Source organism: Diabrotica undecimpunctata, chromosome 3 (genome assembly GCF_040954645.1).
Source record: "Diabrotica undecimpunctata isolate CICGRU chromosome 3, icDiaUnde3, whole genome shotgun sequence".
Taxonomy (NCBI): domain Eukaryota; kingdom Metazoa; phylum Arthropoda; class Insecta; order Coleoptera; family Chrysomelidae; genus Diabrotica; species Diabrotica undecimpunctata.
Window position 1 is genome coordinate 174,002,165 of NC_092805.1, and position 16,139 is coordinate 174,018,303.

At 33.4% G+C, this 16,139-nt stretch overlaps 1 protein-coding gene across 4 annotated transcripts in view; it reads left to right on the forward strand.

Annotated features, from left to right (window-relative positions):
• nSyb (neuronal Synaptobrevin) overlaps positions 1 to 16,139 on the forward strand; it is a 71,907-nt gene that overhangs the window by 5,374 nt on the left and 50,394 nt on the right. For all 4 annotated transcript variants that reach the window (XR_011950414.1, XM_072527620.1, XM_072527621.1 and 1 more), the window contains exon 2: positions 15,480 to 15,697. Coding sequence is in view for 3 of the 4 variants with exons in the window: in XM_072527620.1 (XP_072383721.1) it covers positions 15,480 to 15,697 (218 nt within the window). In the remaining variant the exon portion in view is untranslated. The remainder of the gene's footprint in view (positions 1 to 15,479; positions 15,698 to 16,139) is intronic.

The following is a 16,139-nucleotide window of genomic DNA, read 5'->3' on the forward strand; positions in this document are numbered from 1 at the left end:
TCTCCCAAACTATTTACCCTTGCTCTAGAAGACATTTTTAAGAAACTAGAATGGAACAATAAGGGTATCAACGTCGACGGATCATACTTAAACCACTTGCGATTCGCAGATGACATAGTTTTAATAGCCGATAATATCCAAGAACTAAATGATATGTTACAACAATTAAATGCAGTTTCAGGAGCGGTAGGCTTAAAAATGAACTACAATAAAACAAAAATACTGAGCCGAGACCAGACAAATATAACAATACAAAATCATACCATAGAAAATGTTGAACATTATGTATATCTAGGTCATGTTATCAAACTAGGAAAACCAAATCAAGATGCTGAAATTAAAAGAAGAACACAACTGGCATGGGGCGCTTTCGGCAAATTAGCATATATCTTGAAAAACACCTCCATTCCTGTAAACTTAAAGAAAAAGGTGTATAACACATGCATACTACCAGTTTGTACTTACGGCTTGGAGACAGTAGCCCTTACCAAAAAATCTGCTAAAAAATTAGAAACGACGCAAAGAGCAATGGAACGAATCATGCTTGGAATATCACTAAGAGACAAGATTAGAAACATCGAGATAAGACGTAGAACGAAGATTAGGGATATTGTGGAAGAAATTGCAAAAATGAAATGGCGCTGGGCAGGTCACGTAGCCCGATATAATGACAACAGGTGGACACGGAGAATTCTAGAATGGAGACCAAGGACGACAACAAGAAGCACGGGAAGACCTCAAAAAAGATGGGTAGATGACATAAGAACAGTGGCAGGCAAACAGTGGATTAGATTCGCACAAGATAGAGAAAGATGGAAGCAATTGGGAGAGACCTACATTCAGGAGTGGATGGAAAATGGTTGACAAAGAGATACTTTTATTTTTGTATATACTTTTTTGATAGAAAATATAACCAATTTAGAGCGCACGTTGAAACTTCAATTTTAACTAATCCTCCTCAATTTGGCATTTTATTCACACCATAAAACGTAAGCCTAAAATACCTGGCATATTAAAAGATGGTGAAGATATTATTTTGGACTAATCTCAAGATATACTGAAGGCTTTTGTCAGATATTTTAAATCAACCTATGCTTCTTCTATATATATGGCAGCCTGATAGAATCACGAATTCACAATTAAAGCTTCCATAACATAGAGCATTTGTAGAGGCGATAATTTAATTTTAAAAACATCAATTTATCCAGATCTGTGGAAATTGGCAAGAATTCGACCTATTCTAAAAGGGTGATCCAATAGTAATGGTGACCTGTCTAACTCCTGAAAATTTGTTTTTCTTGAATTACTTCATAGCATCTTTTATTTCCGAAAGCACTACTGTTAGTTCTTTGGACTGGCTAGTTGCTAATATTATTTAAATGGAACCTTATCGTCTTTGTATAGACCTTCACAGTAGTTCCGCCACGTGTCTAGTATTTTATAAATGTTGGTTTTAGATTTGCTGATTTGTAAAACGCGGTCAACGTTTTTTGAAATAAATCTTTTAGTTGGAAAAGGAGTCAGTAAATCCTCGAAATGCTTTGTCTATGTTTCGTCAGATACTATACCTAATCTAACGTTGTTTTTATTAGTTGTTATAACAGTTTGTATGGCTCTCCACGCTTGTGAACACTGTGTGCCTCCTAGGATATCTATGTAATCGCACTTTTTTCCCACACTAAATTTTTCTATGATTAATTCTTGTTTTACTTTTCTATTAAACTTTTTACATTGTATTATTTTTATTCGATACATAACTGTATCTTTTTTGATACAGTTTCGTCTTTTTCTTGATTCTCTCTTCGATTTTCTGGTGCGACCAATAAGGTTTGTTTGTTTTTGGATTTTGTTTTCCTAAAGCTTCTTTTGGTGTCTCTTATATAGCCTTTTAATATTCTCATATTCAGCCGTCGTAGATTTTTGGGCTTCGTTTAATTTTTATGTTAGTCTCCAAGAATAGAGTAGACGTGTGCTTTCGTTGTCTAAACCTTTAAGTCATAAATTATGAATATGTTAGATTACAATTTTATGTGTGTGGATATAGCATCATTTTTTTATAAAATTTTGGTCCCAACTAGAATTTTGTACAAAGTGTCCTTTTCGAAATATTTGAACTAGAATATTTGTCGACATATATATATATATATATATATATATATATATATATATATATATATATATATATATATATATATATACAAGGTGGTCCAGAATTATGTACATTAATTTCTATAGCTCATAGTACGTCCAAAAATAAGGGTACTTCTTTATGTACACTTTTTTATAAAACTGAATAATAAGGGAGATACAACCCTTTAAAGGGGTGAATTAAAATTCTTATTTTTTCAAATATCTTCCAAACGGTTTTGAATACGGAGTTCATATTTTGGGAGTGATTATAAGACATTAGGATAATTAATTTCATGTCACCACCTACCACATCCTATATTAATACAGGGTAGTTTTGGAGGGTAAGTGGGGGTTATTGTGCTTCACATGTTTTTTAATTTTTACATATTTTAAAAAAATATTTTAAAAATTGTTTCCTTAGACTTTTCTACGCAAAAAAGGTGCCCTTGTAATATTTCGATAGATATCACCGTTTTCGATTTATTTAAACTCGAAGGTATACATGTATTTTATTGTAATCGTTACATTTCTTAATATTCATTAAGTATGCTTTGGAATTGACACTTATGTTAGCAATAATATTACAAATTAATGGAAAACTTAATTAATACTTAACATTTATGGCGAAAATAATATTTCACAACAACTGTTCAAAATGTCCTTCATTTTGTTAAATACATAATCTAATTCTTTTATTTAGCGAACGCATTAATCCATTTAATGTTATTGGATCGTTTTGTAAATCGGTAAATACTTGTTCAATTTTGTCTCTTAACTCATTTACTGTATTAATTGGAGTGTTATACACTTTTGATTTCAAGTAACTCCATACTGTAAAGTCCATTGGATTAAGATCACAACTACGAGCAGGCCAATGAATCGGTGCATCCGCACCCCGGCCTATCCACCTATCAGGGAAATGATCATGTAACCACCTTCTACAAATTCTTGTGTAATGTGGTGTAGCACCATCATGCATGAAAAACATGTTTCTTCGTATTTGTAATGGAATATCTTCCAAAATATCATGTAAAATATTGTCTAGAAAATTGTAATACATGTTACCATTTAAATTTCCGGGAAAGATGTGGTATCCTATGAAACTATTTCCTAAAGTATCTGCCCAAACGTTTATCTTGAACGTGTGTTGGAAGTGAGTTTCCATTGCAGCCCTTGGATTTTCTTCAGCCCAGAAGTGCATATTTCTAGAATTGAACATACCTTGTCTTGTAAATGTGGCCTCGTCTGTAAACAAAATGTTGCTTAAAAAATTTGGTGCAGTTTGAACTTTATTTTGCAATACGTCACAAAAATCAACTCTAAGTGGCATATCGTCAGGTAACAATTCCTGCACTTGTCGATAGTGGTAAGGATGTAATTGCTCTTCATGCAGAACTCTTAAAACACTTTGATGGGAAATATTCGTTCTTAATCCTAACCTGCGTGTACTTATTGTGGGGTCATTTATTACAGCATCCAATATTTGCTGTTCAACGCGAACATTCTTGCTTCTCTACGACGACCAGCATCTGTATTCCTTCTTTGAAGACAACCGGTTTCTCTCAGTCGTCGTTCAGTACTTACAAAAGTTCTGAAATTGGGAATATTTCTGTTCGGATACTTTTCTCTGTAGCGTCTTACAGCGGCAGCAGCATTTCCCGAACATTCCCCTAATACTAAAAGTATGTATGTCATCTCAGAATTTAAATAGTGTGCCATATTGCGGGCAAACAAATTTAAAAATATAGCAAAAGAGACGAGACGTTCTTCAAAAAGAAACAAATTTCACTGTCGAGTACAATAAAAGTGTAGATAAAATAATTTAATTGTTATTAAACGTCACTGACAATTCATAGACTACTTGAGATTAAAGTGTTGTTGCTAACACAAGTGTCAATTCCAAAGCATACTTGATGAATATTAAGAAATGTAACGATTACAATAAAATACATGTATACCTTCGAGTTTAAATAAATCGAAAACGGTGATATCTATCGAAATATTACAAGAGTACCTTTTTTGCGTAGAAAAGTCTAAGGAAACAATTTTTTAAATATTTTTTTAAAATATGTAAAAATTAAAAAACATGTGACGCAATAACCCCCACTTACCCTCCAAAACTACCCTGTATTAATATAGGATGTGATAGGTGGTGACATGAAATTAATTATCCTAATGTCTTATAATCACTCCCAAAATATGAACTCCGTGTTCAAAACCGTTTGGAAGATATTTAAAAAAATAAGAATTTCAATTCACCCCTTTAAAGGGTTGTATCTCCCTTATTATTCAGTTTTATAAAAAAAGTGTACATAACGAAGTACCCTTATTTTTGGAGGTACTATGAGCTCTAGAAATTAATGTACATAATTCTGGACCACCTTGTATATATATATATATATATATATATACATTGTGAGTCAACAGTATAAAACAATTGTGTATGTCATAAATCGAAGGTAAAATGAAAATGTCACACAATGAGTTCTTTTATTTAAAAATATTTACAAAAAAACTACTGACGAGGATACAGTTTGTAACAATTTGTAACAGTTTTTATTTAAACATGTGTAGGTTACATTCAGCCCATTTTATTCGCGACCATCCCTTAGAATCTGGAAATTTACATTTAGAAGCCAAGTCTTTTCTATCATATTCCATTCAAACGGAGTTCGGTAATTGGTCTTGATTAAAAATTTTGTCGTGTTGAAGAAAGCGATGAGTTTGGAGATTTATCCAGTGTGGTGGACGGATGACATTTCTTTCTTGGTACTGTTTTTAGCTTGTGTAAACATCTTTGAGCGAATTATGGTTCTATATATATATATGGAAATATGGTTATCATAAAGTCTAATTTATCGACTCGTGCCATGTGTGCGTTGTAAAGTCGAATTACATCAGGTCTTGAAAATTCTGTATATATTTTTTATTAATTCTGTCCCAACTTTTGCATATGCTTCCAATGCTTACACAATTTGAGGCCATCACAACACCTTTATTATCATACCTTTTGGTCATTATGACTTTTTCATCACCGCTTAACAATTCTTTAGAATTACCAGGAGCATTCTTTTTTTTACACACGATCGCTGAAAAAGGTGGATTTTGAAAACGATTATTTGAACTGTACCGGCAGTATAGATATATTTGTGCTGCAGATACTGTAATAAATTATAGTTCAACAAATAATTATCATAGAATAATTGATAGTTTATAATATTTATTCATTCGGCCAGTTTTGTTACGACCGATGCTCCCGATAAATGTTCTTGTGGTAGTTCTGTTGAGGATCCTTGATAAATTATGAATACCACTTCTGCCACATAGTTACACAGAAAAGTTTTGTGTCCCATGGTGTGAGCTCTGAAATCGAGAGAAAAAAATTTGATTTGGATTTTGCATATAAATTAGTCAAATTTTCTATTGAATCAAACAAATCGTCAGTAAAGTATTGGGAAAAAAGAACATTGGACTTTAAGGTTCAATTAATTTATCTATTTCATGCATTTTTGTTCATGTGGGGTAACATATATGTGGGGTAACATAAATAACATCTTCTTTATTTAGTTAATTCATTATTTTCAAAAAAAAAATATCAATTCTTTATAATTTTCTTACACATATCCCTCTTACCTTCAGCCTTTTCTCTCAATTATTGGTTTCCGCAAAGTGTTTTCTCAAATTTGGTCCGTTTATTTTCTGAGTCTTCATTTTTGCTTTGTCCATATATTTGTACAATTTCCAGTGACAATAAAGCAGATTTCTAATTCGAATTCAATTGTTAGAATGTCCGACTCTAGCCATAATACTACTATAATACATAATACTACAAAAGCGCAGTAAACGACATTAGAAATAACCTCTAGCAAATAGATGATGTAAAACAAACAATTCGATGCAAAGCCCAGCAGAAAATCGAATGTAGCAACTTTTCTATTCTTGTAGAAAAATAATATTCAGTGTTTTCAGACACGTATATAAACCTACAAAACCGACAAATCGGATCGATGGGTTCAACGATCAACCATTACCCACATTCATACATTCAGTACGTGATGTTCCCCACGTCACCGACACCTGAACACCCTTCAGATTCTCGGAATAAATTATCGAGTCATGCAGAGGGCCGAGGGCTAGTCCTAAATATATTATGTGACACGTACAGAAATAGAAACAAAGAGACGAAGTCAACGTTTATATATTCATTAACGTAATGAAGAAGATACAAAATTTTTTGTATAATAGTGAAAAATAAGAATGGTTTTTAAAAAAATGCTTATTTCTTAATATATTAGCTCCTAAGAAAAATATAATACATAATAATATATAATATCGTTTGTTTAAACAACTAGGGTCCTTCTAGCTCTTAGTATGTCGGTATCTTTTCCAACAAAGGTGTATACGCATATCTCGTAGACTTAAAACACTTTAATCTAGTAAACAATAATATCCAATGGTGCATAATAGCTCATTTTTTGAATGCTACACTAACAAAAATTGTCCTACTCAGCGTATTCTACAATAAAATAAATATACTGTTGCGTTTTCATTCAATTCGAGTTTTTCACCATTCTCTTTCACCATTCAGAAGCGTAATTCCTCTGTGGTTAGAGCATTCAAATATATCTCCTTTTTTGTGTATGGTGCAAATTATTCTAATATTCCAATCATTGGGGAGGGATTTTTATGTCCATATTTCTTTTATAAGCTGCTGTAATGCTAATATGCTGCTGCTGTTGGTGGTTCTTCTTACCCCTCGTCTATTTTCCTTACCTCATCTCACTCATCTTCCAGGTTTTCTTCTTCTTCCTCTATAGTAAGTGCCTGGTTAAAGTATTTCACCCATCTATTCAATTTATCTTTCCTTGTTTTTAAAACGTCGCCATTCTGACCTCTGCATTGTCTTGTGGTTGCCTTGAATTATTTTCTGTTGATGTTAACTTTCTTATAGTCTGAATTCTTTCTCTCTGTTGAGGCTTTCTATATATTTAAGTTCCTCATTTAGGTGGTTTGGTTTTTTTTGTGTATCCTCTTTTCTTCTCTTCTCTTTGTCTGGTAATTCTCTATTTTGTTCTATTTCTCTAGTTTATCTCCATTATTAGCCGATATATTTATGGAAGATTTTGAAACAAATATTATTTCTAAACAAAATTTAAAACCCTCAGTATGGTGGAGATATGTAGATGATGTATTCTCAATATGGCCTCATGGATCAGAGTTGTTGGACACATTCCTAAATGATATAAACGATAAAGAAGAGACAATAACATTTACCATGGAAAAGGAATATAATAACACATTACCTTTTCTGGATGTTTTAATCTCTAAGAACGATACTGGATACGAAACTCAGGTGTATAGAAAACCAACACACACCAACAGATATTTAAATTTCAAATCAAATCACAATATTAATATTAAAAAGGGAATCATTAAATTCTTATACGATAGAGCCAAAATTACTTGTTCTAACGAAAATTCGTTCTTGGAGGAGAAACATTTGTTAACAACTGTTTTATTAAAAAATGATTATCCTTTATCGTTTATAAATAAGGAATTTTCAACAATCGATCGAATAGAACAAACAACTTAGAACGAGATCCTACAGCATATACAAAGAATAATACGAGGAAAATAACAATACCATACATAAAAGGATTATCGGAAAAGCTTAAAAGGATAGGAAATAAATTCAACATTTCAACAACATTCAAAACAACAAACACGTTGAGATCTATTTTGTCCAAAACCAAACCTAACAATGAACAAGAAAGGACAAAGAATTGCATTTATAAAATACCTTGTGAATGCGATCAGTTTTATTTAGGTGAAACATCAAGGCCATTAAATGTTAGAATAAGTGAACATCAATCCTATATTAAAAATAGAGAATTTGATAGATCTCAAATATGTAAACATGCATGGGATAATGAACATAGGGTTCAATGGAATGATTCAAATATAGTCCTAAAAGAAACTGATGGTAAAAAGAGAAAAATCAAAGAAGCGGCTCTAATTATGCTAAATGAGACCAATTGCGTCGCGAATTCCTCGGCAGAATGTAGTAGGATCTGGTTACCCATATTGAAAGAGGAAGTTATTAAAAGGAAAATACCAGTATTGGTAAGTCAGTAACATATAGAGAATACATCATTTATATTTTTTAAATAACAAACATATAAAATCGGAATTTGGTATTTGTTGAAGGTAAACTAAATGCAAGATCAAATACTTACCATGTCGGGATAGTATTATGAGGTTTTTTCCTGGTTTTTCCCTCATAATTTACTATGGAATCACTAACGGGAGAATTTTACTGTCATCATGGCATGTATTTGCCTTTTTAAAGACGAATTACATGTTATGATTTTTTCTGACGGATATTCTCACGTTAAAGTTGATTTCATGTAATCGAATGAACTATCTTATAAGTAAAGTCGTCCCAGGAACGCAACTCAACAATATTGGCAATATCATTTTAAAGTCGTCTACTTTAAAATGTATAATGTATGTCTGAATTGTCAATATAGATGAGTCAGATAAAATTAAATTATTAGAAGAATTTTTCACTAAGTAACAAAAACAAAATTTGTTTAATTTACTAATGTTTGTATTTTGAGAACGATTTCCGAAGTGGAAATTGAAACGTCAATAAATGTATTTTAACCTTTAATTGTGACTTATTCCCATTTAAATATTAATTGTTCTATTTCGTCAGTAGAACAAAGCAACTCAACTAAATCAAATACCTGCTGAGCTACTAAAACTTTGGACCAGGAAAACATAACCTTCTTAACAACTTTCTTTGACAAAATTTACAACGAGGGAATAATACCAGATAATTTGTTGGAGTCACTATTTATAACATTACCAAAGAAAAGCAGTGTTACCAAATGTAGCGATTTTAGACTAATCAGTTTGATTAGCAACATGCTTAAGATACTTTTAAGAATTATACAAAACCAAGTATCCCTTCTAAGTGAAAGTAGAATGGGTAATAAGGCCAATTCTTACAGAAATTTGTTCAATACCCATTCATAATAAGGGAGATAAAGAACAATTTCGAAACTGTAAAGGCATATCGCTAACACAGCGTATAAAGTTCTATCAATTATCTTATTAAAGAGGCTCACTCCGTATTCGGAAGGTATTGTAGGCGACTACCAATACATCTTTCGTAATGGAAGGTCAATAATAGATCCAATATTTACGATCCGACAAATATAAAAAAACTGGGAATTTAACCGAGATGTAGGTACACCAAATTTTCGTAGATTTCCAGCAAGCATAATATGATTCGATAAAAAGAAGTAGATTATAACTAGCAATGCTAGAAATGAGAATACCAAGAAAATTAATGGAGCTAACTTAAAGAGATCTTATCGTATACAAATTGGATTTTTTAGTTAACTCATAATTTCAAATTCACAATTTCGTCAAAATTAGCGTGATTTTTAAAAAGAAAATTCAATTGGTTTCAATCCTGTGGCGCACCCAGGGGGGGGTTTTGGGGGTTAAACCCCCCCCAGGGCATATAAAGTAAACAATATATAAAGAATAGTAGAAAAATGTAACTTGTCTTTCACACACAATACAAAAAATCCAAAACGCTGATTGAATAATTAAATTACCACTTTAAATATGTAGAACACAATAATTATTGTATAAATACGCAATAGTTAATAATATTTTTCATTATATTTAGATATAGATACCTAATATTAGGCTTATAAAAAATTAGACAGAACGAGTCTGATGCGAGTAGCATGCGCCTACAGGACTGTATCTGCGGCGGCCTTGTGAACTATCACGGGTTGTGTTCCTCTGCATGTGTTAGAGCAGTAGAAAAGAAAAGAGACATCTCTATGGGAGAAGAAAGCATTTGACAACAGCTATAAAAAAAAGAAAGGGAAAGATCAATGGAAAAATGGCAAGAAGAGTGGAACAACAAGGAAGATGTTGCTCAGTGGACAAAGATGCTGATCCCAAGCCTAAGGGACTGGGTAGATTGTCTGTTTTAGGGCGTATCTTCATAGGTTCAGAAAGACAGATGCAGATAAATGCCTATACTGCGAATATTCCGACACTGTTACTTACACAATGCTGGAGTGTAATAGATGTACAGTGGAGAGAAACAGAATGTATAAAGAAATAGGTATGAACCCTGTGACTGTAAGAGATGATCGTAAAGATGACGGGAAATACGGAGGGATGGAATAGTGTTCACAATTACATCCAAGCAGTCATTAAAAAGAAAAAAGAAGAAGAGAAATACCAACCGGGCTAATGACAGAGATAAGATCTAATTACTATTTTAATGGAAATAAGTCGCAATTAAAGGTTAAAATAAGTTTATTGACGTTTGAATTTTTGATCTTTGATCTTGCACTGATAACTTGTTTATACTCCAACAATTAATATAAAAAAGAATAAAGGTTGGTACAGAAGTACATCCAGCCTTCATCGACCTAGAAAAGGCGTATAATACAGTTCCAAGACTTAAATTGTGGCAAGCTTAACAACAACTCGACATTAGTCCATACCTTTTAGGAATAATCACAGAAGTATGCAGGGATAACACTACTTACCTAAAAATCGGATATAGACTATCAGAGCCAATAAAAGAAACTAAAGGGCTAAAACAAGGATGCAGTATGTCACCCTTACTGTTTAATTTATATATTGAGGCAGCCCTCCAAAATTGGAAAAACCACTGCCAGGGAATGGGAATCCCCATAGGAAATGACGTACTGTTCTCCCTAAACTTTGCGGATGACCAAGTCATCCTAGCTCAAGATTCTTATGATCTAGAATTTATGATAAAGTGTCTATAGAGAGAATAATTAAAATGGGGGTTACAAGTCAGCATGAAGGAAACAGAATATTTACTTAATTATCAGTTCAGATGCAAGGTTTGAAGTGTTGATAGACGAGGACGTGGAAATCAAACAAGTGAAAAAATTTAAATATTTAGATCCACTCATTGCTAAGAACGGCTTGGGAGAAACCGAAATTAAACACGAAGTAATCAGGGACGTAAAATTGTAGGATGTCTGAACTCCTTATGGTGGGATCACCACATTTCCAAAAGGAACAAAAAAAGAATAGGGCAAACCATGGTTGAATCAGTTCTTTGTTCTATGGCTCTGAAGTATGGACAATTAATGGAGACCTGAAGAGAAGATTGTTGACAGTTGAAATGGATTATTTGAGAAGAAGTGCTAGAATATCAAGGCAGGAAAGGAAGACTAACGAATCTATAAGAAATAACATGAATGCTACAGAAACGGTCATTCACAGAATAAAAAGAAGAGGTTCAAAATGGTTTGGACATCAATTGAGAATGTCTGACAAATGTTGGCCCCAAAAACTTCACAAATCGAAGCCCCCTGGATGAAAAAAAAGAGGTAGACCTCGACGCTCTTGAAATGAAGGAATTAGAAGAGCGATGGAATCGACAGGTTTGGAGGAGGAGCATGCCTTGCACCGGGAGGATTCCCGGAGGAGAACGGGAATACGGCGATAGCCGTCTTCAAAGTGGATTGTATTTACAAGTTCGATTAATGTCAAACGTCAATAACATTATTTTAACCTTCAATTTTGGCTTATTCCCAATAAAATAGTAATTACTTTAAAATGCCACAAGAAAATAGCTTCAGAACAATAGATAAGATCTAGATAAGAGAAGGGAGTGTTCCAAAAATGTCGTCAGCCTTACAGTGGCCATCCCACTTTCGGAGTACGGTACGTGCGACAGTCAACTACGCATAAGTAAGAGAGGGTGGTTTTAGTTGGTAGGTAGGATAATAGATACCTGAATCTTTGGAACTGTTATCTTTAGTAGGTACTTTAAATTAAACTAAAACCCAAATTGTAGGGACTCAACATGGATGTAGCATAAAAAAATTTCAAAACCCCCCCCTAAGACAAATTCTGGGTGCGCCACTGTTTCAATCAATAAGAAAATTCTATCCAATGGATACAAGTAAAACAAAATCTTCTTCTTCTTTCTTCTTTTATTTTTTTATTAGGCAAGTCTGCCTGTTTTTGTTTTGTTGAAATGTGCCTTTATCTTCATGTTAAATTGTCTCCATGTTTTCCGTAGTCACCCCACACTTTTACACGAGTTCTACTTGACTAGCCTATCGTCTACCATTCTTATTATATCATTGTCCCATTCTCTCTTCCTATTCAGTATCTACCTGTCTTTTCTGTCTTTTAGGTAAGATTTTCGATGTCTCAGTGTGCTTTTCGTGATTCTTTTTAGTATTCGGATTTCGGTTGTCTCTAGCATCTTTTACGTTTTGGATGTCTCAGATCTTATTTCTGCCGTGTATGTCATTATTGGTCTTAGTTTGTACATTATTGTCTTAGTTTTCATCCTAATGTATTTGTTCCTCTTTATTATATTGTTTAGAGATCCTACTGCTCTATTGGCTGTGTGTATTTGTTCATTTTTTAACATCTGCTTCTACATCACCATAACTGGGAGATAATGTGATGTCTAAATATTCGTAAGTCTTTCTATTTGACTGTCTTGCTGTTAGTATGGTGTCGTCTGCATACCAGAAGATCGTAATTTCTTTATTTTCCAGCTTTTAACCTTTAGTTCTCTTTACGATTTTCTTTATTTCATCCATTATAAGATTGAAGTTTGATTCTTTTATAGTTTTTCAGTTTTTTTTATCAATTTTTTTAAACATCGTCATAGTACGTTTATTTTCGACGATTCTTTGGACAATTTGGCACCCTACCACTGTGGGTGAATATTCTTATTCTGGTTTGTTCGTTAACGAACAGTGGTAATTTCCGATGTTTCTGGTTCTGCTGATATTGATTGGTCTTCTGAGTACAATCTTTTCAAGTAATATATCCACGCGTTTGTTTCGATTTCTTTAATTTCTCCTATTTCTCTCATGTCTAGTATCTATTCTGTTATAAATCTTCACATTTCCTTCTGTAATTCACAGAAACCATGTTCCAGATCTTTTGTGAAGCGTTCCCAGTGGTTGTTTTTGGTGATTCTAACTAACTTTGCGAAATATTTTAACTTTGCTCTGTGTCCTGTTGCGAAATATTTTAAAGTTTTTATAGAAATATGGTCTGGTTACTTATGTATTCTAGATATGATTTTTTTTCTTTTCTTTGCATTTTTCTTATCATCATCATCAGTGGTGCTACAGCTCTAGTTGAGCCTTGACCTTCCCCAGTCTATTTCGCCAGTCGTTTCAGTTCATCGCCAACCGTTGCCAATTTGCCGCGCCGATTTTCCTTGCGTCCTCGTCCACACCGTCCCTCCATCTCAGTCGTGGTCTGCCTCTACTCCTATTTCCCACTGGGACCGATAATAGAGTTCGTCTGGGTGGGTAATTTTCATTTGCTCTTGACACATGTCCAGCCCATCTAAGCCTACCTATTTTTATGAAGGATATTACATCTCTACCATTTACTATTTTTTTATACTTCTCGTACAATTCGAAATTATATCGCCTTCTCCAAATACCATTCTCACAGAATGCGCCCATTATTCTTCTTAGTATCTTCCTTTCGAAGACGAGCAGAAGATTTGCGTCTGTTTTGGAGATGGTCCATGTTTCTGACCCATATGTCAGCACTGGTAGGATGAGTGTTCTATATATTATTAGTTTGGTTTTCTGGCTTAAATTTCTGTTTTTTAGCTGCTTGCTTAGTCCAAAATAACATTTGTTTGCTAGCAGTACCCTCCGTTTTACTTCTTCAGATGTGTCATTATCGTTTGTTATGAGAGAACCCAAATATGTAAACTTATTTACTACCTCAAAATTATATTGATCTATACTGAAGTTTTCTTCGGCGTTTCTAGCTCTATCTCTGTTATTTGGAATAGATGCTAACATTTTGGTTTTTTCCTCGTTTATTTTAAGGCCCATATTTTGTGCGGCTGTCAAGAAGGTGGAAGTCATCTCTTTAAGTCCTCGTTTAGTACGTGCCATCAAATCCAGATCGTCAGCGTAAGCCATAATCTGCGTTGATTTATTAAAGATTTTTCTTATACTTCCTTACAAAACCATGGAGTTTTGTTGTATCAGTTCTTATTTCTATTAACGGTCTTTTTGCAGAAGATGATTTTTCAATAAAAGTTAGGGTCAGTTTCCAACTACAACAAGTGAATAGACATCAGTTCGTATAGTCAGAAATTGTCATTTACCTTCAGCTTCTTGTTCAGCTGAATTTTGTACGACTGCAGACTCAAGTCCCGAAACAAAATTGGACAAATTAAGATATTGTGAGTGACGTAAATGGACTGTCTAGGATTCTTCTGCACTCTTTCATAGACAGCGGCGATGTTTTTAGTATGTCTTGCGTTTTGTTGGCATACGGGTGTTGGTTAATTGTTTACTGAACCATTGAACTCAAATTTATTCACCACATTTTGAATAGTCTGCAAGGTAGGACGATTATGGCCACCATAAAATGGGCGAAACTTGCGGAACGCTACCCAACAGAACATCCATTTGATAAAACAATTTTATCATTTATAAATGTTGTATGCTATATCCATCCATTTGTTTCGAAATTTTGTTTTACAAGAAATTATGTGTCTAAAATTATTTTAAAGAAGTTCTCGGCTTGCTCTCGTGATTTAACAATCCTGTTGAAACCCTTTCGTATTGAATTGGATATTTCTGGCATCCGATTTAAAGTTATATATCCTCTGCACGAATAAATTACCCAATAATCCATAACCTGACCTTGAGCACCAAGTGGTTACACCAAAATTGTGAAAGAGTTTGTCTAATGCTTGGTTGTAAATTTCTAGAAGAGAAAACGGTTTGTCTGTCGATTAATATCTCCGATCATTTAAAAGGAATAGTTGTTATTCATAAACCACTGCTATGATTAAATCACTGTATGGAACTATTGCTTGCTTACAGATCTCTTGTCCATTTTAGTGTTTGGTAGTGTTGGTAAATTCGTAATTCTCTAATAAAACTACCAAGCTTCTTAAACATTGTTCGGGTAAACTTTTTATTCAAATTAATTCTTAAAAATATTCTGTTTAGACTTCTTCTTTAAGATTTTAACACGATGTAAATAGATGACAAGTGTTGTAATATTATGTTTTAAATAAATCAGATAATGCTTTGGAATATACTTGTTACGTTCATTAATATAACATTTATTATGAATTATGAATTACTTGTGTGGGTGACTAATCGTCCAAAAGGACGAAGGCCCATTCCAAAGCTTACTCGAAATACTTTTATTTTTCGGTAGCTCGTTCTAATTAAAGTAAAAATAAAGTTAACAAGTAGCCCAGTTTGGGCATAAAATTCCAACAACATATACATATTTTTTTCTTGTTACAGGTCAGCAGGGGATACACTGGCCCCCGGTGCGGGGGCGGCGGGTAGCGTCGGCGACGATGGCATTGTGGGCGGTCCGCGAACGCCACAACAAATCGCCGCCCAACGACGACTTCAACAAACACAGGCGCAAGTCGATGAAGTCGTGGATATCATGAAAACGAATGTAGAAAAAGTATTGGAAAGAGATCAGAAACTATCAGAATTAGATGATAGAGCAGGTAAGAAAAATAGAGAAAAAAGAATTTTTGTTTTTGATCTGGTCTCTCTGTCTAAACATTTATATATATATATATATATATATATATATATATATATATATATATATATATATATATATATATATGTGTTGTAAAGGGAATTACACTCGGGGTTTGCATTATTTACACTTTTATGTACTACTCGTATAATTGCTTTACTGCATTCTATAAAATACACTGAGTCACTCTCCATAACAATCTTTTTCTTAAGATGTCTAGCCGCTACTGATTTTGGAGATTTACATGACATGTTTACAGTGTATTTGCTGCTACTTTAAATAGTAAAGTGAAAGCCATTTCTAAAACGGTACGTTTTAGTGGAATTTACTTTTTATTAATAATAATAAACTTTGTTTTTTAGTGGTAAAGTTGAGGCCGTTGAGGGCTCATTTCTGTGGACCTT